Source organism: Branchiostoma lanceolatum, chromosome 14, assembly GCF_035083965.1.
Source record: "Branchiostoma lanceolatum isolate klBraLanc5 chromosome 14, klBraLanc5.hap2, whole genome shotgun sequence".
NCBI lineage: Eukaryota > Metazoa > Chordata > Leptocardii > Amphioxiformes > Branchiostomatidae > Branchiostoma > Branchiostoma lanceolatum.
Window position 1 is genome coordinate 6,462,982 of NC_089735.1, and position 21,124 is coordinate 6,484,105.

Genomic DNA, 21,124 nt, shown 5'->3' on the forward strand with positions numbered 1-21,124 from the left:
GAATAACTAAGAAATTTAGTGATCGGATTCTCATGTTTTTTTGGGTAGGCCTAAAGTCGATGAAAAAACCTGGAGCTAAATCTGAACTCAGTAATAATTTGCTATGGTAGGAAGGTGCTACGCAGCAGCTTCCCTTCAAAGATCTTCAAAGTGAAGGGCACACCACTAATGGATTTTCTTCAATAAAGACAAAGACAATAAAGCTGCAGTTTCTTTTCAATCTACAGATCGCAGAATACAAGCAGAGAGGGGTAGCCTCAGTAATAATTTGCTATGGTAGGAAGGTGCTACGCAGCAGCTTCCCTTCAAAGATCTTCAAAGTGAAGGGCACACCACTAATGGATTTTCTTCAATAAAGACAAAGACAATAAAGCTGCAGTTTCTTTTCAATCTACAGATCGCAGAATACAAGCAGAGAGGGGTAGCCTCCATAGCAGTCTCTCTGGGCCTCTAGTTTTTGCTGATGACTTCTTTTTGTACTGGGTCGTTTGTGCAGCCAGTCCGTAACCTAATGGTTACGGGCTGGCTGCACAAACGACCCAGTAGTCCAGTAAAAAAATAAATCATCAGCAAGAAGTGTATTAGAAGCCAAAAAAGGCCCGGACAAATGCCAGAGAGCCTGCTATGGAGGCTAGGAGAAAGGGAAGTATGTTGTTTTGGCGGAGGCTTACGTCTTCCTGGTTTGGTATCTTTGCGGACATGATAAATCTGTCCACGTAGTTTCAAACAATGGGACAGCCTCGTCTGCCCCTGCACCTGTCAGAAGGGACTCCACAGGCTGGCAAGGACGGTCGTCTAGTCTAATGAGGGACTGTACAGTACTCGGGGGGGGGGGGGGGGGGTGTCCTGGCGCAGTCTTCCTCAGTTGAGGTGAAGCTTGATGATTTTTCAATGAGAAAGTGGTACATGTAGTGTAATGCGGCTTCGCTACGGCTTGCGTGTAAGTGTGTTGGGTTCTTTAATTTGACGTTCAGAAGTTTGACACTCGAGGCTAGCGCCCTAAGCTCCACCATACATGTGCCACTGGCTTTACGTCCCCATCCGATGAGACGATGGGGCTCTTAGACTCGGGTGCGAACCCAGGCCGCTGGCTCAACGGGATTTCAGCAGCAGAGACCAGCTAATGAGATAACTTCCATCGGTATTACTATAGCATGCAAACGGGGACATAAGATTGTTGGATAAAGTCAAGAAAGAGACGATGACACAATGATTAGACTGTAGATATCATGCTCGATAGTTTCATCCACAAAGACTTAAGTTGAAAGAAATAAGACAAACGGCTACAAGAAAAGTCTAGCCTTACGCAGCGATTGAACAAGAATCAATGTTAATGTAGGACCACTTGTCTTTACAAAGAACCCTCCGTATCGAACAAAACAGTCACGGTACACTGTACAAGGTACATGTGATCTTCCCTTCTCTCGTCTTGTCCCATCTTTGTAGATTTATCGCAACGATCCTCAACCATCCTCACTACAAGTTCATTCGTATATATATAATTGACACATGCTTCACACACTCATCTTTAAGCTTGATGCTAAACGATATTAGATATATGTCATTCTTATTTTGATAGAATGGTTCAATATATGATATTTCATATCTTATATGACTAGCATTATGATTTTACACAACTAAGATATGTGCGTACGGTTTAGAAAAGAGGTGGAAACGAAAGTGAACACTGAAGAACAAAACGCGTTGGTTTCCCCGTAGGTCTGGGCCGTTTGGATCGTCGGTATGTTCGCCAAGCAGGATCACATGTACACTCAGTCACAATTTCCTTCCTCACACGCTGAAAATATATAACAGGGTTTGGTTGTTAGAAGCAACGATTTCTGGTAGGTATTACATCAACCAGATTCCATAGGTTTATCTAAAAAGTCGAAATTTGTCAAATAGACTGAATCATATGCCAGAGGAGTTAGTCCGCCATAGAGTACGGTAACCTGCTAACTCCTCTGGTATACTATTCAGTCGAATTGGCCAATTTCTACTTTTTCCAGCAATCTATGTCTATGGAGTCAGTAAATGATGGGCATCTCGAACATATATATATATATATATACAAGGCTTATACACCACAGACATACACATACATGTACACACAAGGTAATGCGTAAAACGACACGAATATCTTAGCAGTTGAAATGTAAGTCATCCTCAGTTCGGCAACGTTTGGTCGTACAATGTAATGTTACATTGATACAAGAGCGATCATATCATACCGTTTCCTGTACGGAGAACACAACGACTGACGAGTACTCACCCTGACAGAACTCGTTGGTGGGATCCGGTTGGAAGCCGTCAGGACAGGTGACAACACACGTACCGTACCTGCAACAGAACGTCAAAAAGATAATTAAAGGTAAAGGTACAAAATTCGAGGCTGTAGGGGCAGCGGGTCGTTATACACTGTGTCTAGGGCACGGTATTGGAAGGCGGAGAACATCCAGGCTTTCGAGCTCCTCCCACTGCCTTTTACCGCACCAACCGAAGTCAGGTACCCATTTTTACACCTGTAGCTGGGTGGAGTAAGGAAAGCCATGTAAAGTGCCTTTCCTAAGATCGGTGGCAAGTCAGGGGCCTCGAACCGAGGACCTCTGGATTCTAGGCCACAGAACGTCAACGTTGTCGTAAAACAATGATGATAAAAAAAGTTCCAATGACTCAAAGAAATGTTCACGATGCGAAGAGAATGGAGTCTTGGTTATGCTCAGTGAAATATCCCTCTTACTTTGACCGGGCACAGCTGCCATCCACGAAGTGAGCGATGAAGCCCTGCATGCACTGGAAACAGCCGTACTCATAGTGGCACTGCTTCTGCACACAGTGATCCGGGCATTCTGCGGGGACACACGGCACGACACAATTACTACTGATGCGGTCAGGTCAGGAGCTAATCAGTACCGAGCTTTGCCTTGCGGCGAAACAGTCTGTAGGAATACGGCGAACCTTTCGCTGCCGTTTCTAAAGGTAGTTGTCACACCTATGCATATTTCAAGTCCGTACGAGTTCCGTATTGGCATTTTTGGCTTAGGTAGAGTTTGCGCCGGGGAATTAGTTTTCTTTACTTTGACCCGCCCTTGTACAGCCTGGTTATCAAACCGAAAAAAAACGACTTCTTAAACGTTCTTTGGCCGTTAACTTTTCCGAAGCCACAAAGTTGTCAATACGTAACCCATACGGACTTGAACATACGCACAAGTGCCCCCCCCCCCTCGAGCGCAGATAAAAGCGCAACAGTTCCAAGGACATGCAGCAGTGGTCTGTAAATAGTTATAACCTATAGATCAATGAACTGATACAGGTAATCAGGAAAATGCTATTAACTACTAGTAATCAGGCAATTGATCACAATCAATCAACATAAGATTATCCCAGACTTAGTGCTCCCTGGCCTGGATGCCAGACCCCCAATCTCGCATCCATGCTAAGATCTCCCGGTTTCTTTCCCAACATTCTACTCTGCTTTGACAGTCTTCGACACCCAGACTGGTCCCACAGCCCACAGGCTGAAGTTAGCCACCAATTTCGGAACATATCGGAGGCGTCAGTGGTGAGTACAAGTGACAAGGCATAGATGAACTATTGATAACAGGTCACATGCGGGTTCGTTATGACAGGGCACCTTTGCGTGCGGTGTGTAAGCCCTTGTCAGGGCTTGTTTCCAAGTTCTCTCCGTACATTTGGACCTTGTTTCGGACATTTGCTTTGATAGATGTGCTGCTTTCTGACGTTCCAGTCAAACCCCGGAACTCCTGACTCCTGACTTCCTATTAATTAACCATTTAGCTGTCTAATGGATTTCCGATTTCTCGTCTTGAAAAGGGTGTGTACACGTCACCATGGTCATTTTTCAAGCTGCCTCATTGTTCACTTTGAAGCGCAGCTCTTAAAATCGCACTGTTTGTCTACTAGCTGTTTAATCACTTGCGCAAAAGTACAAGGCGTTTGTAGACTTGGCTGGGATCCCGGGCGTGACCTCACTGGAGTGTAATGGCCCGTACCCCTCAATGAACCGCCCCCCGCTCTCAATGAACCACCCCCCGCCCCTCAATGGCCCGTGGCCCTTCTTGAGGTGAGAACGGCAAGACCAGGTGAAAACCTGCAACTTCCAGAGACTATCTAAGATTAAAGATGAAGGCTCCCTTTAGGAATCCTCATTCACTGACAAGACAACTTATAAGTGTCTCCCCCAGCGACCGTTTGAAGTTTGGAGGCCCACACCTTGTGATGTCAAGAAACCCGCTGAAAACACCTGCTTTCACTCAGAAGCCTGTCGCTTGGTGCGATCTGTCCGCAGTCAGAGGTTGCGCGCCCCAGCTGCGCGTTAAGTCTCTGGGAATGTCGGTGCAGTCAGGGATCTGTTCTATGTAGGATTTAAATGCCAGTGAACCTGGTCTCATACATGGTAACTAAGTATTAAACACTGTTCACCAATGTTTCTTTTTATTCTGATACTGATGCTCATATACTATATCACGAGACAATTTTACCTACACAATATAACAGTTACTCAAGCAACCGACTAGATATTGAAATATCTATCCAGCTGCTTAAGTAACTGTTATCTTATGTGTTTTATTACCTGGATGTCTAATGTTAGCTAAGTTTGCTTCTATGCCACACTGTCAGGCTATGAGCCGCGGGTGCCAGCCATGGCTGGTGTGCTGCGCCATATCAGACCTCCTCGGTTATTTATCAACGGTGCGCTGATGTCTCGACAGATTAGTCCCAAGACGAGGCAGGTGTTTGTAAGGAAGAAAGCAGGGCTGGAGGTGACAGGTCTGTGGTCACATATCGTCTGTGTCTTTTTTGAAATCAATATATATGACGTAGCGTTCAGAACGGATTTAGGCAACGACAAAACGAAATGAAGCCAAGGAAAATGGATCCGTCTGGATGACAAGAAACTTTGATACAAAATTACAATTGATCAAGGCACCCCGTGATATGCTTCTTGATTCAAACGACGTCACCATGGGGAAACGTAAGAAGACCGGATGTTACAACGATTCAAAGAAAGCCTTCCTGTTTTGCTCCAGTATTTCGTAGAATATAGAGGTCCGAAAGGAATTAAATGAAAATGCTGGCACTGATTATTTTTGGTGTCCGAACTTGAGTTCAACTTCTTGCTTTCTGTCGTTTGTGAAATTTTCTACAGCAGCTTCTTATAAGATCATGAGTAGCCTTGAAATTGGCAAATGTAGAGCGATAGTTTGCCAGAGAAGTTGAACAACTTTTGTTGAACATATACCCCTATCATTTTGGCCAATATCCATGGTTTTCCAGCCCGCAGAAAGGTCTGGTGGAGCATACCCCTGCCAGAAGTTTCTCAATTTTAACACTCCTCATCGTCAGCCTGCCTGGCCCCCGAACAGTGCATAAATGTTAAAGAAATGACTGAATTGGATGTAATTCCTTTATGGCGAAAATTGACGCTTGAATTAAACTATAGCTGGCATCCCTGTAACGTTACGTCAGTTAGCAATAGTTTGGAACCAGGAGCTCAACTGTGAGGCTGCTACCAGTTGTGCTACGCGGCGTTTTGATATAAACAGTAACTGGCAAAAGTTAAAGAGAGACAGAATGATGGTGCCAAAAAAACAGAGTAGGTGTAACAGATGATCACATATACAACCGTCAGATCAGCAGATCAAGGGTGAAAAATGATATAACATCCTAAACAGAGCAACAGTGAAAAGGCTACTGTTATATATCCATGTATAAGAAACAAACCTCCGTAGAAGTCGAACGCCTCCGTCACCAAGGCCAGTGACAGCAAGGCTGTCGCCAGCAAGACAGCCGCCAGACGCATGCTGTCCGTATGGGCTGGCCTGTAGATGGAAAAATTGGGCCAAAATCTGCAGAAAAAAGCCTTCCGATCAACACAGCTCCGTCACTTGTGGAAAAAAACCCTCTCTCTCCACGGCTTTTTCTTCTGCGTATCTAAGCCGAGCCCATCATTTGTCTTGACTAACTGAAGGAGCTATTGTCCTGGAGACAATACCTGACCAACAGCAAAGCGCAGGTCACAATGAATGAATAAATAATGAACGTTCAAATTCAACGGTTGCCGTGTTTTTGTGTAGAGTATTTTCTGGTTGTCGAGGATATTCAACTTCACAGGTGAGCTTACGCACAAGCTAACACAAAGTTTCGTAGATTGATTTATTGTACTCCGGAAAAATGTTCTTTTCGGTAGGTTGTCCCGGGTCCCGAATGGGCAAACAAACACTGATTCATGTTTCTTCCGTTCGTTAATCGGTCTGGAGACATTACGGACGAAATAGCTACACACAAGAACGTTTGCACAGGGATTATGGAGAACAGTTACTACGAAAACATCACCATAAAGTTGGGCGGGCCTTTCAATGGTCTTTGGTGCCCTTGGTGACACAGAATGTAAAGTTTGTTCAGGGTACGAATTGGCTGACCTTTGGCAACTGTGCACTTGAATGGATGTTAAAGTTCTGAAGATCGTTAAAGTTACAACCTAGATATTCTGGATATATTTCAACAACGAGGAAACAAGAGTACCAATAATTCGTTGGGGGTAGGATCTGAACCTACACTATAAAACCTACTCTATACATACTTTTACAAAAAATATCTTCATAACTTCTCTTTTATACATCTCTTTTTCTCTGAGTGTGCATGTATGCTTGTGTCTGTGTTATCATTGAATGCATCTGTGCTCGTGTTAGTGCGTGTCTGTGTGAACGCGTGTCTGTATGTGTGTGCGTTTGTACGTATGTATGTATATTTGTGTTTGTGCGATTCACTCTATTTCACTCAATTATTACCTACCACACGATGAATCTTGCATCACCACAAACTGCAATTCTCCTCTTGCCGCAAGTCGGCATGGTACCACAAACAAAACTGCACAGGTTTTGTTTATATGTATGCAAAAGTTGTCGCATCTACAATACATGTTTTTTAAGTATCCACAAACATGTGCAGTGATGGCAGATTGTTTTTTTTTACTCCACGCAGTCAGCAATCATGAATTGGACGTGTCACTAAAGATAACATATGAAGCTGCTAGGCATACAGTACGTGTTTTCAGTAAAACAGTTTATATTTTGCAAGTACGTGTGTGCAATGTGTGTGATCGTACATGAATATAAATATAGGTGGCGCTTCCATGGTATTACACGGGCTTCTTGCGTGTCACCTAAACATAAATTGAATGTGTTATGTTTGTGTTGACGATTGATTCTTGGTCTTGTAAGTTTATTTTGGGACCATGGAACGCAGCTTAACGCATGAATTGTCCATAAACTTATTTGTCGAGTGATAAATGACTACACAATATAAGGCAGTTCTCCTTGCCTTGTTAACTAGTCTCCAAGCAGAGATTGGTGGGAAGTATTGTGACCTTTTTATAACATGCCCCGTTTTTTGTCCGCTCACTGGTGGGGAAAAGCGGACAAAAAACGGGGCATATGATAAAAAAGTTACAATATTCCCCAGCAACCTCTGCTTGGAGAGTGCTTGTTGGCGACTTACTAACGGTTCATGCATGGAATACGATAAGCCGAGTTACCAGGGTAAGGTACATGGACCAAAAGCGGCCCCTGGCAGTTCCTTGAACTACTGCACGATAATGTTCGCCATTATACTGCAGTTATATTTTTCACTGCTACATGGCGCCTTTGATCCATGGTGATTCTTACGTCAGTCAAATGACAAGCCTGGCGTTCTCAACGGTCAGGTTTTCTGTGCGTTTCGTATTAAGTCAGAAAGTAATGGCCAAAAGATGGGCAAATTTCTATGGACAGAATTAGAATGAGGAAATATTTGTCATAGATATAGAAACGGGATTTGTTTCTTTTATCATCGTCAAATAAAGGTTTCTCATTGATTATGCAGATATGGATCATTTACATAAATCATATCAGTTGATGATCTTCTCTACCCAAAGAACACGAGTAGCCCAAAATATTTAAGTCTTGTTAACAAGGCAAACAGAAAACAAGATAAGAAAACCAGTAGCTTTTTGGAGACACCTACCAACATGCTGAATATCATTTGGATCCATCTGCAACCTCTCGAGATATACTGTTCACAAACGTGTGCGTATACACACCCAAAAATAAAACGGCACCAACAACATACAGTACAGTATAGACGTCTATATAACCTCCTTGATACTAGTAACCATCTTGGGTACAATAAAGACATTTATTTTAGAGACTTTTAAACGTCCATGTGGGCTTACTGTGTAGAAGGTTTTTCTTAAATAAGATACCATATATTATCACCACAATTTGAGTATAATATTCAACATGCAACATGTCTTACACAAACACTATCAGCCTTAGAAGTACACACATGCCTTACAGGAAATCTGTATCTATCTGGATATATATAGTCACCCTTCGGCATAACACATCAGCTTCACAGGCATGCAGCAGCAGCAGCTGGTTATATTACACGGAGTGATCTGTCACACCTAACCTTTGCACTATGATCTAGCTGTGAGCATGGTTTAAAGCTATCTAATGAGGATGTCACCAAGCTATACAGTGCTTGGTGACAACAAAATCCAATCTACAATAATTCCAGGGAAAAACAAATATTTGAACACCTCAATTATGGTTTGATAACTATGGTACTTGTTGAAGGCATGACTATATCTTGTTCTTTTCTGAGCTGGTATTAGATACTTAGTAGTTGGCATGTCCACTAGTTTATTGGCCATTTTGTACATCATGCATAGACTGGACATTTTTCTTCTGTCTTCAAGTATAAGTTTCTGTCTTACAACAGGTCAGCATGAATTCCTTGCATCACAACAGCTGTACATATTTCATATTGATTTTAGCATCACAACAGCTGTATATATTTTATATTGATTTTAGGAGTCGTAAGAGACTTGACAATTTCTTCCATCATTCTAACTAAAATCTTTTAAGAAATTAAAGACTGCTGATGAGTACTGGTTGTTAGTAGTCTTTAATTTCTAATTCTTCACTTCTTACATTTCCATGTTCTAGCTAGACAGAAGTTCAATGTGCAGGTTTATTCTTCTGAGTGTGTCCTCCGGCATACACAGGACAGGGTTGACAGTCTTCACCTCGGTCGCGCCCAGCAGAGACAGTCCAGCTATCCCAAACAGAGTGTGGAAGGGGTCCACCTGTGATACACAACAACACACTGGATTGTCAACTCAATATAGTATCCTTTTTATCATACGTATCCATAGGGCCTACGATATGAGCGATGTGGAAAATCATTGTCTGAAGCCTACGCTCACGCTGAGGCAACCGCCCTCAAGTCAAGTGCCCACTTTCACCAAAAGAAGAAACATGTTGAGGGCTGGAAGCGGATAGCTTTTTTGCCTTGCAAGGCAATTTTTATACTATGATTACGTATGTCATGGGTGATTACGTCATCCCTACTGACCAAATGGCTGTGCATGACGAATAGAAATGAAATGCTAGTAATTTTTAGCAAAGCCTTGGGGCAAGGGCCTTTTTCGTCATTGTCATTCAATGTAGTATCATACTAACAAAATATACAAGAGTCAATACAATGGGAAATGGGTGGGACAGACAAAAAATTTAAAGCTGGACACAGCCCTGGTGTAACGTTACATCAAGCTTGTGTGTACAAGATATATAACACTCCTGTGTTAGGTAGATTAGCGCTTAGATATATATAGAACTGTTAGTTATGTACCAGCCATACTTTGTACCTTGTACAATTGTTGAGCAATAAAGTTATCTATAAACCCCTACCATGTCTCCTGGTCTATCTGAGAAACCTCCCGTCTCCTCGTCCTGGCAGGCGAGGATGAACGTCCGCAGCTTGTCCTTATCTATCCAGTGCAGCCGACCAATCATCTTCAGCGATGCCAGGACCCACCAGGAGTAGCAGACGTCAGGCAGTTTCTCTGGGCGACCATTCAAACCTCCTGGGGTGAAAAAAACATTTCCAGCTTTAACAGATGGAGAAGAAAAAGAAGTGGCAAGGTGGTCTTGTGATTAGGGCTGTTGAATTAGAATCTAAAGGTTCTGGGTTCGAATCCCTAGCAGGCCCAAATGTTGTGCCCTTTGGAAAGGCACTTTACACCTTTTTCCTCACTTGACCCAGGTGAAAAGTGAGTACCTAGCTTTGGATAAGGACGTCCTCTTGAATGGAACAAAAAGAAGGAGAACCACACTTTAGGCCCGTTAAAGAACCCACTCAAAACAGTAGGTGTGGGTGGATCAAATCTTATGCAGCTTGTACATACTGTACAAAACTGGTGTGTTAAGCCAAAAGGCAGTTAACCGGTTGTGCAAAACAAAGAAACAAACAAATGACAGGCCTACCAGAGGGGAGTTGTCTCTCACACAGCCACCAGCCCAGTAAGTCAGCGTTGACATGGTGGAGCTGACCTGTCACAGCCAGGAACCCCACACAGCAGTAGATCTGTACAAACATCAACCACACTTTCAGACCACAGTGCAGTACTAACATATCACTAGCAGTTGTCTTCAATCAATTCTGGTGAAAATGAATACCTGGCTATGGTTAGGGACATGCTCTTGGATGGGACTATTCTTCATTGGCAAGGAAATATTCTGAAATTACTTTCTTTAAATCAGAGTTACCTGTCCAGAGTGTGATTCAGACCCTGGTCGGCAGCCAAAACCTCCATCAAAATTCATACAGGAGAGAACAAAGTTGGTGGCCTTTTCCAAGTCGATAGCACTTAGCTTGTCCTGGATAGAGATGGGTACAAAAAAAAAATCATCATAAGTGCACAGAGTTTGTTCTCGTTTATGTCATGCATGGACAGGCAATCAGAGACAGCAGACTTCATCTCCTTACCCATACCACTTTGCAACCTTTCAAGTCCCACATACAAAAATGGTAGCACTGAGAATGTATCACATCTATATGCATGTGTATTGGGAAGAGTTGAATGGCTGAGTGGCTAGGCTAGCGGACACGAGATCAAGAGGTCAATGGTTCAATTCCTGGCATTCCTGGCTAGACACATGTCCTTGGAAAAGGCACTTAACATGACATTCCTCACTCCACCCATGCGTAAAAATGGGTACCTGACTTAAGTTGGGGAGGTTAAAGGCAGTGGAAGGAGAGGGATGGGCTCCACCTTCGATACTGTGCCCTAGACACAGTGGATAACAACCCACTGCTCGTTAGAACTTGAAACGGCTATGGCACCTTCACCTTACCAATTACCTTTTTTGAAAAGAGAAGAAACAGGCAAGTAAGGACAGTTGATTTAAGTCTTGATTGTGAATGAACTCACCAGTAGCTTCAGACAGGCTACAGCACAGAAGGAAAACCTGGTGTCAACTTCACCTGCAACAAACAGAACAGTACATAAGCCACTTGGGCAACAGAAATCCTGCTGGAGGCAGCATCTATGGAGGATAGCCAAAGCTAAATATTTAAATGTGACAGAGAATTACCAAATACAGTATAAGCAGGGAACACCTACCCCATTTGTCACCAAAAAAGGAACCATCGGGCTGTTGTAAGTTGGACACAAACTCCACAAGTTTGTCCACATTCACTGCATCTAATGCATCATAAAGGGTCAGGATCTGGATAGAAAAAGTAAACATTCAGGTACATGTATATGCAACAAACACATTCTTTGAAATATAGTAAAGGTACCAAAAGTATGATCATGATTCTATGTTTGTGTCTTTGTTCAGACCCTTTCTATTTGTGCCTAGTGGCACATATGGTGGCAAGTTCCCTTGCTGTTTTTGTAGCAGGGTATATTTTTACAGGAAGGGGTTGCCATCCCTGCCCCTTTAATAAGCTCGAGGCACCTAGACGATTTTTTTTATAGATGGGTTGAGATTTTTGTTCGTCCCATTGAGCATGGCTCCATCCTGGGACGGAGGGAAGGGTCCTGGAGACAGCCCTGGTTTTACAGTAAAAGTGAGAGACGGAAAAAATCTTCACCTGTACAGCGCTGAGCGCGTAGAGAAGATGAGGGTCGTGTCCCACGCTGGCGCCGAACCCTCCGCAGTCGTGCTGACACGCCGCGACAAACTCCACCACCTGCTGACGGTCCATCCGCTCCAGCTGACCCAACAGGTCCATGGTCGTCAGACCCCAGTACATCCCGCTGAGACGCAGGTACTCTGTCATGCAGTACTCCTGTAACACACAACATATCAGTACTACTGCACAACATGTCAACACTCAGGTACTCTGTCATACAGTACTCCTGTAACACACAACATATCAGTACTACTGCACAACATGTCAACACTCAGGTACTCTGTCATACAGTACTCCTGTAACACACAACATATCAGTACTACTGCACAACATGTCAACACTCAGGTACTCTGTCATACAGTACTCCTGTAACACACAACATATCAGTACTACTGCACAACATGTCAACACTCAGGTACTCTGTCATACAGTACTCCTGTAACACACAACATATAAGTAATACTGTACAACATGTCAACACTCAGGTACTCTGTCATGCAGTACTCCTGTAACACACAACATATCAGTACTACTGCACAACATGTCAACACTCAGGTACTCTGTCATACAGTACTCCTGTAACACACAACATATCAGTACTACTGTACAACATGTCAAAACTCAGGTACTCTGTCATACAGTACTCCTGTAACACACAACATATAAGTAATACTGTACAACATGTCAACCCTCAGGTACTCCGTCATAAAGTACTCCTGGAGGACAACCTTCCCAATGATCTTCGGAAGCAAAGAAACAGCCATCATCATCACAACACATTAGCACTAAGGTACTCCTGCATTGTTTTTGCTGTTTTCTCCTCTTCCTCCATTCCAGACAAATAAGGTCAATGACCTGGACCAAACTGCTGTCACCATGGTTACTGGTTAAGTTACAAACACCCTTTGGGGATTGATCATATTATGTAGCAAGTGGCATGACAAAGATGGAGGGGGCCGTCACCATACATATGAAAGTGTGTGAGTAAGAATAAACAGAGGACTAGTTTGTTACATTAGCCTAGACCATGTGAAGGTAAACATTATGTATTTTCTTGCAAATGTTGCCTTTTAAGTTACAATTTTCATAACAAACTTACATAGTCATCCTTCTTTGCCCCATATAAAGCGATGAAGTCAGCATGTTTATTCAGCAGTAAGTCAGAAGGTGCGTCTTCTGGGATGGTGACATCCTTGACTGGGGCACTCTGAATGTGGAGATAAGTATTGTCAGCATACTGCGGTAAATTCACTTAAAATTTGCAGCATGGTGAAAACCAAGTCATAATGCTTTCCGCAGTATTTTAGTACTGTAAAATGCAATTCAGTTCGTAGCGGTTTAATGTTCACGGTTTTCGCGGTAACTTCTTTAAACCATCCCAAATATGCTCGTTTTGTCTTCTGCCTGCCTAATACCATATTTTTTCAACTGCAAACTTGAACCACCATGAACACTCCATTTTCTTTCTTCTGCAAATAGCAGACTTAAAGATATTTACAGTACTCTAGTACCTATCATATACACAGTATGCAGGCTACAAAATGTATTCAAACTGTTAACACAATGGATATCATATAAGTAAATTAAGAGGTCATAGCAGTTCTAAACAAATGTACTAAGATTACCAGTATTCTAATGATAACAGCATTGGCCTTACCATGGTTTGATGTGTTAGAGTTGACCTTCACAACCTGCAGATATAAGTAACAAGGATGGTGAGTTAGAGCATGTACATGTTACATGTACTTCAAATGCAATCGTGCTGTTTGAAAGGGACCAAAATATCTAAATTTTTCAGTGTATTGAGTATCAATGAAAGTAATGTTGAAAAAGGCAAAGGCTGACCGGATGTTCCCGTCAACAATTTTTTTGGCGCACAAATTTTGCACAATTGACACCGTAAGGACAGGATGTTCTTGTCAATAAAAAAATTGCGGATGCTTAAGAATTTCTTAGCCTGCCAACCCTGTCAACCTACAAGAAGGAATTGTGGCCCCTGTAGGTCAAGTTTATACCCTAACCAAAGGCTACAGTTCAAAGTTCAAAGTCATCCAATCATATTGAGCTTCAGGACATTTGCATATCATGTGAACCATTGACAGGAAGAATGGTGGCATGGCATTTGTAACATCAGTCTTAACATGCTACATTCGTTTTTATCCAGCTGAATTGTTGAATTCTGTAGCAAATATCGTGCACCTAGATGAATCACCTTCAACAACGTGTTGGGCATGTTTGTTTACTGGTGTGTTTTAGCACCAGATCTAGTTTATTCGGGAGAAGAATCTGCTATGTATATAATAACCGCCATCTAAGGTAAAGTACCTATGCCCTTAAGTACCTTGTCTTTCAATGGTATACCCTGTTATTTTTGATGCCATGGTTGGTTTTTAAATACAAACGTTACGTACTAGTTGTGGTTTCATGGCGTTTAAGGTTTCCCTACATCGGTGGATATATTACATGTATTTGTTTCAAGGGATCAAAACATCTGTAACAGTCAGAAATCCTCCCCAAACTTAGCAAATGTGTCAACTTACTGCTAAAACAGTGCTATGTTGGGTTAATTCTACGTCGATCATCGATGCAGTGGTAACTTAATTTTCAAGATGGCGCCAAAGCCTGCATAAATTATGAGCAGCTGACTTCGTGATTTCCCACCTAAACGACTTGAAGTTTTGTTGGTTAGCCAGAGGGTGAATTATGTATTTCATTTCAATATAGAGGGTAATAAAATACCGATTCCCAGCTTCGGGATTCCTAGCTTCGGAGGTAACGTTAGCTTCCATAATTTATAATTTTTCAGAAGAGATCCCCAGTTTTTCCGCTCAGGTGCGGTAGGCGGCGTAACTGGTGATAGATTCGACTCGACAATTGAATAGAATAACCTTTAACCTTTCCCTCACCTGAGCTGTAGGTGTGTACCAACTACGTCCTTTGCAAAACAAAGCAACCTTGGTTGTGTTGCAGTTCCACTCCTGCTTAGGTTGCTCATTCGTGACGTGTAACCTTTGACCTATTCATTCTCGACGATACCACTATGATTAGGGCAGGCTAAGATATGTTATCAAAATTGACCCTGATAGTGATAGCGTTTTAGAAATACAGAAGCGTATCAAAGTTACAAAATTAATTTATCTCTGTTAAGATGCTATCGTTATTTTGCATCTATAAGAGCAGTTATGATACAGTTCAGTAGATAACGATTAGTATTAAACACCTATGTTTTGAGTGGTAACTACCATGCTCGTATATGTGCCCACGCCCATAGAAAATCGTCCACTTCGCTGTCAGACAGAACGGGGAGACTCGCTGCACAAAGAGCGGGACTTGGGCGCTGGCAACTGCTGTTCAATCACTCAACAATGGCTTCAGAGGCAAAGAAAGCAAAAGTAGCTGTCAGGTAAGTCCTTGTGCAATTGACCAGTTTCTAGTTTAACAGAAATAGCGGGATCGTGCAGGGTTGAGCTGTAGGTTCTGTAGCACGTGTTTAGATCAGGCAGGTATCTTGCTAGGCAACGTGACACTTCGGTCTGCCTCAGTTCATGACATGGCAGAGTGACCCAGATCTTTTAGACGTATTGCCGGCCTGGTAATTCAAACTTACTTCAGATATTACTGCGTGTGTACCTAGGGGGTAATCTCCAAGCAGATCCAACGGTTGCAAAGACCGTATCCAACTGACAGGAGAGGTGTTTATTGCAACCGGTTTCAATAGAAACTTCTCCTGCCAGTTGCATACGGTCTTTGCAACCGTTGGATCTGCTTGGAGATTACCTAGGGGGAGGGGCCCACCAAACCCCCGGGGTGTGGGGGTGTGTCATGCATGCCCCTCTGTCCCCTTGTCCGATCTGCCTAAATGATATTGATGACTGTCTCATATTTCCCATGGGGGCACTCATAGCAAGATATAAGAGCAGAAAGCTTTACCTTTTTTACTCTCGTACATGATATCGTTATATTTATCAATAGGATCATTATCTGCACATTGATCATGAAATTTGCACATTTTGAATGTCCCGCCACTAAGAAATATGATGACAGGGCTCGAAATTCATTTTTGGGAATTGGTGCACTCAACCAAAAATTTGGGTGCACAGAAAGAATTTTGTGTGCACAACTTAAAATGAAGTAAAATGTTTAACCCTACCGCCTCTCTTAAGAACTTCAATCTTATCTGTTATTCTATAGCTAACTTTGAAATTTAAAACAAGTCATACATCAAATTAAGTACAACAAAGGTTGTATTACTTTTTCTGAAACATGTACTTAGCAATATTTTGCATAACGTTACTAGTGTACAAAAATATATAGGTGCACCAGTGCACCCACAGTACAAGAATAGGTGCACAGCTCCAATTTTGGGTGCACAAAGGTACACATGCACCCAGTATTTCAAGCCCTGGATGATGATGGTGAGTGAGGAGGGCCAAATTCCCTTGTTGCATACATTATAGTATTTTTAAATTAACATACAGAGACTTTACAGGAGAGAGTCTGTATCTGACCATAGAGCATTGAGTTACTACTTATGGATGGTAACTACAGAATACTGATCTTGACAATGTAGTTGTTATAATCCAGAGTTTGTGTTGACCGTACAGGGAAGGCATCCTGTTTGGAATGGGAAACCCACTGCTGGATATCTCTGCACCGGCTGACCAGGCCTTTCTAGACAAGTAAGAAGGTCAAATTATCATTACCACTTTTACAACAGGTTGGTAGAAAGAGCTGTCGTGTGCGTACAGTGGAAAAAGCTGCCCAATCTGGCTGGGGGCGGAAAAAGCTGTCTGACTGTAGAGCATAAAGCGCCGTCAGTCTGACTAAATTTGGAGTATACAACGGCATGTGCATGCAGACCTCCATGTAACCAACCAGTGTGCTTCATGTAGGAATTTACGGGAACACAGTACACTGTCAGGTGGTGGAACCACAAGCAGAAAAGGTCCGACAGCTTTTCCCGCCCCCTAGCCAGACTGGAGAGTTTTTTCGCTGTCTGGAGTGGACAGCTCTTTCCAACAACCTGTTTTAGACGTCGGTGTATAGAAAGCGAAGGTTGGTCTTTGCAAAAGTTTGATTTGATACTACAGATTCATACTTTGTGAAGTTAATCAAGATTTTATGAATGTTTCAGATACGGCATGAAGGCCAATGATGCCATTCTAGCTGAAGACAAACACCAACCCATGTAAGTACAACAGTTTGCACTAAAGGTACTCAGTTGCAATTGATCGATCCGTTAGGTAACGTTACTGGTTCAAAATGCAGGAACAGCAATGTACAGGTACTGTACCTGAATGGACTTCAACTCAAGTTTGTAGCCTTTTGGCTTATTTTGTTACTAAAAAGGTATTTCTTCCACAAAGATGAAAATTTAACACTGGAAAAGGATGAAAACATTGTATGGATTTATAAATCAGCACCATTTTTGATTTGAGATCCTCTTAAAAGGCTGGGTTATCTGCATAAGATACATGTTCCTGAAGTCTAAATAAGCCCTCTGTTAACTGTTTATTCATGTTTCTGTCATCATTGAAGACCACAGGTTACTTTGTCAAATAGTTCAGGTACCTCTGTGCTGATATCTCAACCCGATGTTACATATCCCTATGTGACAGTCTACCCTCCTATGTATCACTATAGGTATCAAGATATGGTGGACAACCTTAAAGTAGAGTACATTGCTGGTGGAGCCACACAAAACTCCATCCGTGTTGCACAGGTTAGTAAAGACTGGTGCATCTGAAATGAGTATACTAGTATATCCTTTTAAAGTTTTAAAGGGAGTTAACAGAAACAGACACCGAAACGTCAACAGGTGAGATTACCTGGTTGTGTTAAAAGAAACTCCAATATCCTATGTTCTACCAACCTGATGAAACTATTTTCGGAAGAAACAGGAATATTTCCAAGCATATCTGTATTTTTTCTTTCTTTCTCAATGGCGATTTCGAATGGCTGAGCTGCTAGGTTAGTGGACATATGGTTGGAAAGGTATTAAACACAACTTCCAGCCTGGTGTAAAATGGGTACCTGGCTTTGGTTGGGCAGGTAAAAGGTGGTAGAAGGTGAGGGATGGTCTCTGCCTTCCAACACAGTTCCCTAGACAACAGTGGATTAACAACCCACTTCCTCTATGGCTATGGGACCTTTACCTTACAGTACCTTTCTTTTTCACCACAGTGGCTGTTGCAAGTTCCCCATGCTACCACGTTTTTTGGGAGTATTGGGAAGGACAAGTTTGGAGAGGTGCTGAAGAATGCTGGAGAGCATGATGGGGTTCAGGTCAACTACCACTATGATGAGAAGATGCCCACCGGTACCTGCGCTGTGGTCATCACTGACAACAACAGGTTAGGATGAACGTTCATCTGAGTTGGTATATTATATTATGGAAAGGTTAATCTGTTCTACTATTCAATTGAACTTGATTGAAATCAATGTAATGTGGTAAAGGCTATTGTGTTGACTACAGATTTTGAATCTTTTTTGATACAAAGAAGAAATACATGATGATGATTTAGAGAAAATGATCTAGCTGGTACCGGGATACTACATGTACATTGTATGCAGTTCCCAATACTTAGAGTTATGAATACCTGTCAAACTGCTGCATGGCACAGTTAGACAGTTAGATATTAATCTTATGACTTTTTTACCCCCAAGTGCCATTGTTATTTTGCTGTTAGAAACACTACAGTAGTTAGCATTTAGGAGTAAACAAAATCTGAGGGTTGAATACATGTTTGTTGCTGGTCTATTTAGGTCGCTGTGTGCTAACCTAGCTGCAGCCAACTGTTACAAGAAAGAGCACCTGGACAAGAACATGGCTCTGGTGAAGAAAGCAGATGTTTGCTACATTGGGGTAAGAACAATTCATTGAACAGGCTTCCATCGAATGATTCAAACACACATTGTAGAAAAGGCATTTTTGTATGTTTTTTTTCATTCTCTTTCAAAACACTCATTCCCCAATTTTTTGTGTTGTGATGGATTCTATTTTTGGCCCATCAGACAGCCTGTACTCACTAGACACTACAAGGGTCTGAACGAATGAATGTGTGTTCTGTGCAGGGATTTTTCCTGACAGTGTCCCCAGAGTCCATCTTAGCCGTGGCTCAGTCCTGTGCGGAGGACAACAGGACCTTTGCTCTGAACCTGTCAGCACCCTTCCTCTGTCAGTTCTTCAAGGAACCCATGATGAAGGCTATGCCATATGTCGACATACTCTTTGGCAACGAGACGGTACATTTTATTTCTTTATAGATAATATACATTTGTAATTCCTGAGCTGTGATAATACCTGGTACTGGGCACCCTAAAACTGATGCGTGTGTGCAAAAAGAAAAGTTGTCTTCATTTTGAAATCTAGATGGTTAATAGGAAGGCTTAACAAAAGACTGAACACACAGAACATGGTATACCAAACAATAGATTCTATATTTTTTGTTCTCTCCAGTATTCTTTTTTGGAAAATTTTGCTCATTAGTATTCGCTTAGCGATATTTTTTCAACTTACGGCATATATTTGCTCATTTTGTAGCTTCTCTTGACGATTTACAGTATGGTTGCAAACCTTTTTTGGAAACGGACAAAAATTGATGCTGATGTCATCTGTATAATCAAAGCAGTATGGTCTAATTTGTTGCATCCTTTCATACGGCATCTGTTGTCTGTCAATACAGCTAAGGCCAGACCAATTTAATTTCTTGGTTAACGGACTTTTATTTTCCAAAAAAAAAAAATTTTAGAAAAAAAAATTCAGGAAAACAGAAGGCTGGCCCAGTCTTCTGTTTTCATGATTTTTTTTTTCTAAATTTTTTATTTTTTTTTTGAAAATAAAAATCTGTTAACCAAGAAATTAAATTGGTGTGGCCTAAGCAGACCCAGGATTGTGCATTATAGTATCTTTGAAATAACTACTAATACTGTAAAATCCTCCCTACATTATGTACCATTTCCCTGTTCATCTACAGGAGGCCAAGGTTTTCGCCTCAGAGCAGAAGTTTGAAGTAAGTTACATTGAAGTACCCTATATTCTCTTGTCGGCCCTTTTGATTTATTTCAGATTTATTCTATCAGAAGTAGAAACCATTGTTTGACCAGAAATGTATTGCATGCTTTCTTCACAGACAGAAGACTTGGTAGAGATCGGAAAAAAGATAGCGAACCTGGAGAAGGTCAACAAGGAGCGCAAACGGATGGTCGTGATCACCCAGGGCACTGAGGAAACCATCATCGTACAAGGTAGGAATGCCTCCCATTTAGAGGATCTTATATACTAGTAGCTTGTTTTCCCCTCTCTTAGGGCTTCATTTGCAAGATTGTAAAGAGCCTTGAGTTATAGGTGTGAACACAACCAGAAACATTACCACCGGCGAAGCTGGGACTCCTTCCCAGGTAAAATCTAACAGATGTACTTAATGCAAATGTGGACCTTATTTGCATAATCAATGAGGAATCTTTAGAAAATGTTTTTTGTTAAGGTTAACATCAGTTGGCAATGGTATGAGCTCTTGGAACTATAGTTTTCTTTGTTCTGACATCTTATCCTTAGCAAATGCTTTCAAGAGCTGCCAAACTTTCATTTCAAATCTAAGTACTAGTAATCAATTTTGCTTTCCTTCACCTTGCAGATGGAAAAGTTGAGCACTTCCCTGTGGTGAAGCTGGATGCCTCCAAGATCCTGGACACCAACGCTGCCGGCGACGCCTTTGTCGGGGGCTTCCTGGCCCAGCTGGTGCAAGGTCAACCCTTGAAGGACTGTGTCCGCTGTGGAAACTATGCCGCTAGTACTGTCATTCAGCACTCTGGATGTACCTATCCTGCCAAGCCTGACTTTCAGTAAAACAGCACATTACTACAACATCATAACAGGAACGGTTGTCTTCTGTGGGAGTCCCTTCAGTTATATGGCATCTGTTCTGAAATGTCACAAACTGGCATCTTCTTAATAAATTATGAACTTGCCACATTTACCTGTCTGTTCTTTTTGAGGACTTGAGAATACCTAGATTGAAATTTTCAAGCAAAAGTCCATAGGTGTTATATGTCCTAGGATACATTACTGGTAAATGGACCAGGCTGTTCATTTGACTCGGAAGGCTAAGAAGCACCAATTCAATTACTTATAGGA

The 21,124-nt window shown here is 42.0% G+C and overlaps 2 protein-coding genes and 1 long non-coding RNA gene across 6 annotated transcripts; 1 reads left to right on the plus strand and 2 right to left on the minus strand.

Moving 5' to 3' along the window:
• Positions 1-1,658: 1,658 nt before the first annotated feature.
• On the minus strand, positions 1,659-5,938 carry LOC136449002 (uncharacterized). The gene is made up of 4 exons (XR_010757963.1): positions 5,746-5,938; positions 2,741-2,849; positions 2,273-2,340; positions 1,659-1,798 (listed from the first exon to the last, which is right to left on the minus strand). It is a non-coding gene; the product is annotated as an uncharacterized lncRNA (long non-coding RNA).
• Positions 5,939-8,132: 2,194 nt separating this feature from the next.
• LOC136448484 (geranylgeranyl transferase type-2 subunit beta-like) lies at positions 8,133-15,026 on the minus strand. Of its 4 annotated transcripts, none has more exons than XM_066448057.1 (10): positions 14,895-15,026; positions 13,646-13,679; positions 13,088-13,195; positions 11,947-12,144; positions 11,471-11,576; positions 11,279-11,331; positions 10,614-10,724; positions 10,332-10,431; positions 9,756-9,931; positions 8,133-9,151 (listed from the first exon to the last, which is right to left on the minus strand). In XM_066448057.1, exons 2-10 carry the CDS (start codon positions 13,646-13,648, stop codon positions 9,008-9,010), a joined length of 999 nt encoding a protein of 332 aa, XP_066304154.1. In that variant the 5' UTR covers positions 13,649-13,679; positions 14,895-15,026; the 3' UTR covers positions 8,133-9,007. The 4 variants fall into 4 exon arrangements, with proteins under 4 accessions (XP_066304154.1, XP_066304156.1, XP_066304157.1 ...); XM_066448059.1 differs by lacking the exon at positions 14,895-15,026 and adding an exon at positions 14,529-14,555; XM_066448060.1 differs by lacking the exon at positions 14,895-15,026 and adding an exon at positions 13,967-13,990.
• LOC136448483 (adenosine kinase-like) lies at positions 14,161-20,962 on the plus strand. Its single transcript, XM_066448056.1, has 11 exons — positions 14,161-14,304; positions 15,260-15,391; positions 16,593-16,667; positions 17,123-17,176; positions 17,632-17,710; positions 18,172-18,341; positions 18,754-18,853; positions 19,063-19,233; positions 19,965-20,000; positions 20,121-20,235; positions 20,625-20,962. The coding sequence occupies exons 1-11, from the start codon at positions 14,192-14,194 to the stop codon at positions 20,834-20,836; spliced, it is 1,257 nt and encodes a 418-aa protein (XP_066304153.1). The 5' UTR covers positions 14,161-14,191; the 3' UTR covers positions 20,837-20,962.
• The last annotated feature ends 162 nt before the right edge of the window (positions 20,963-21,124 follow it).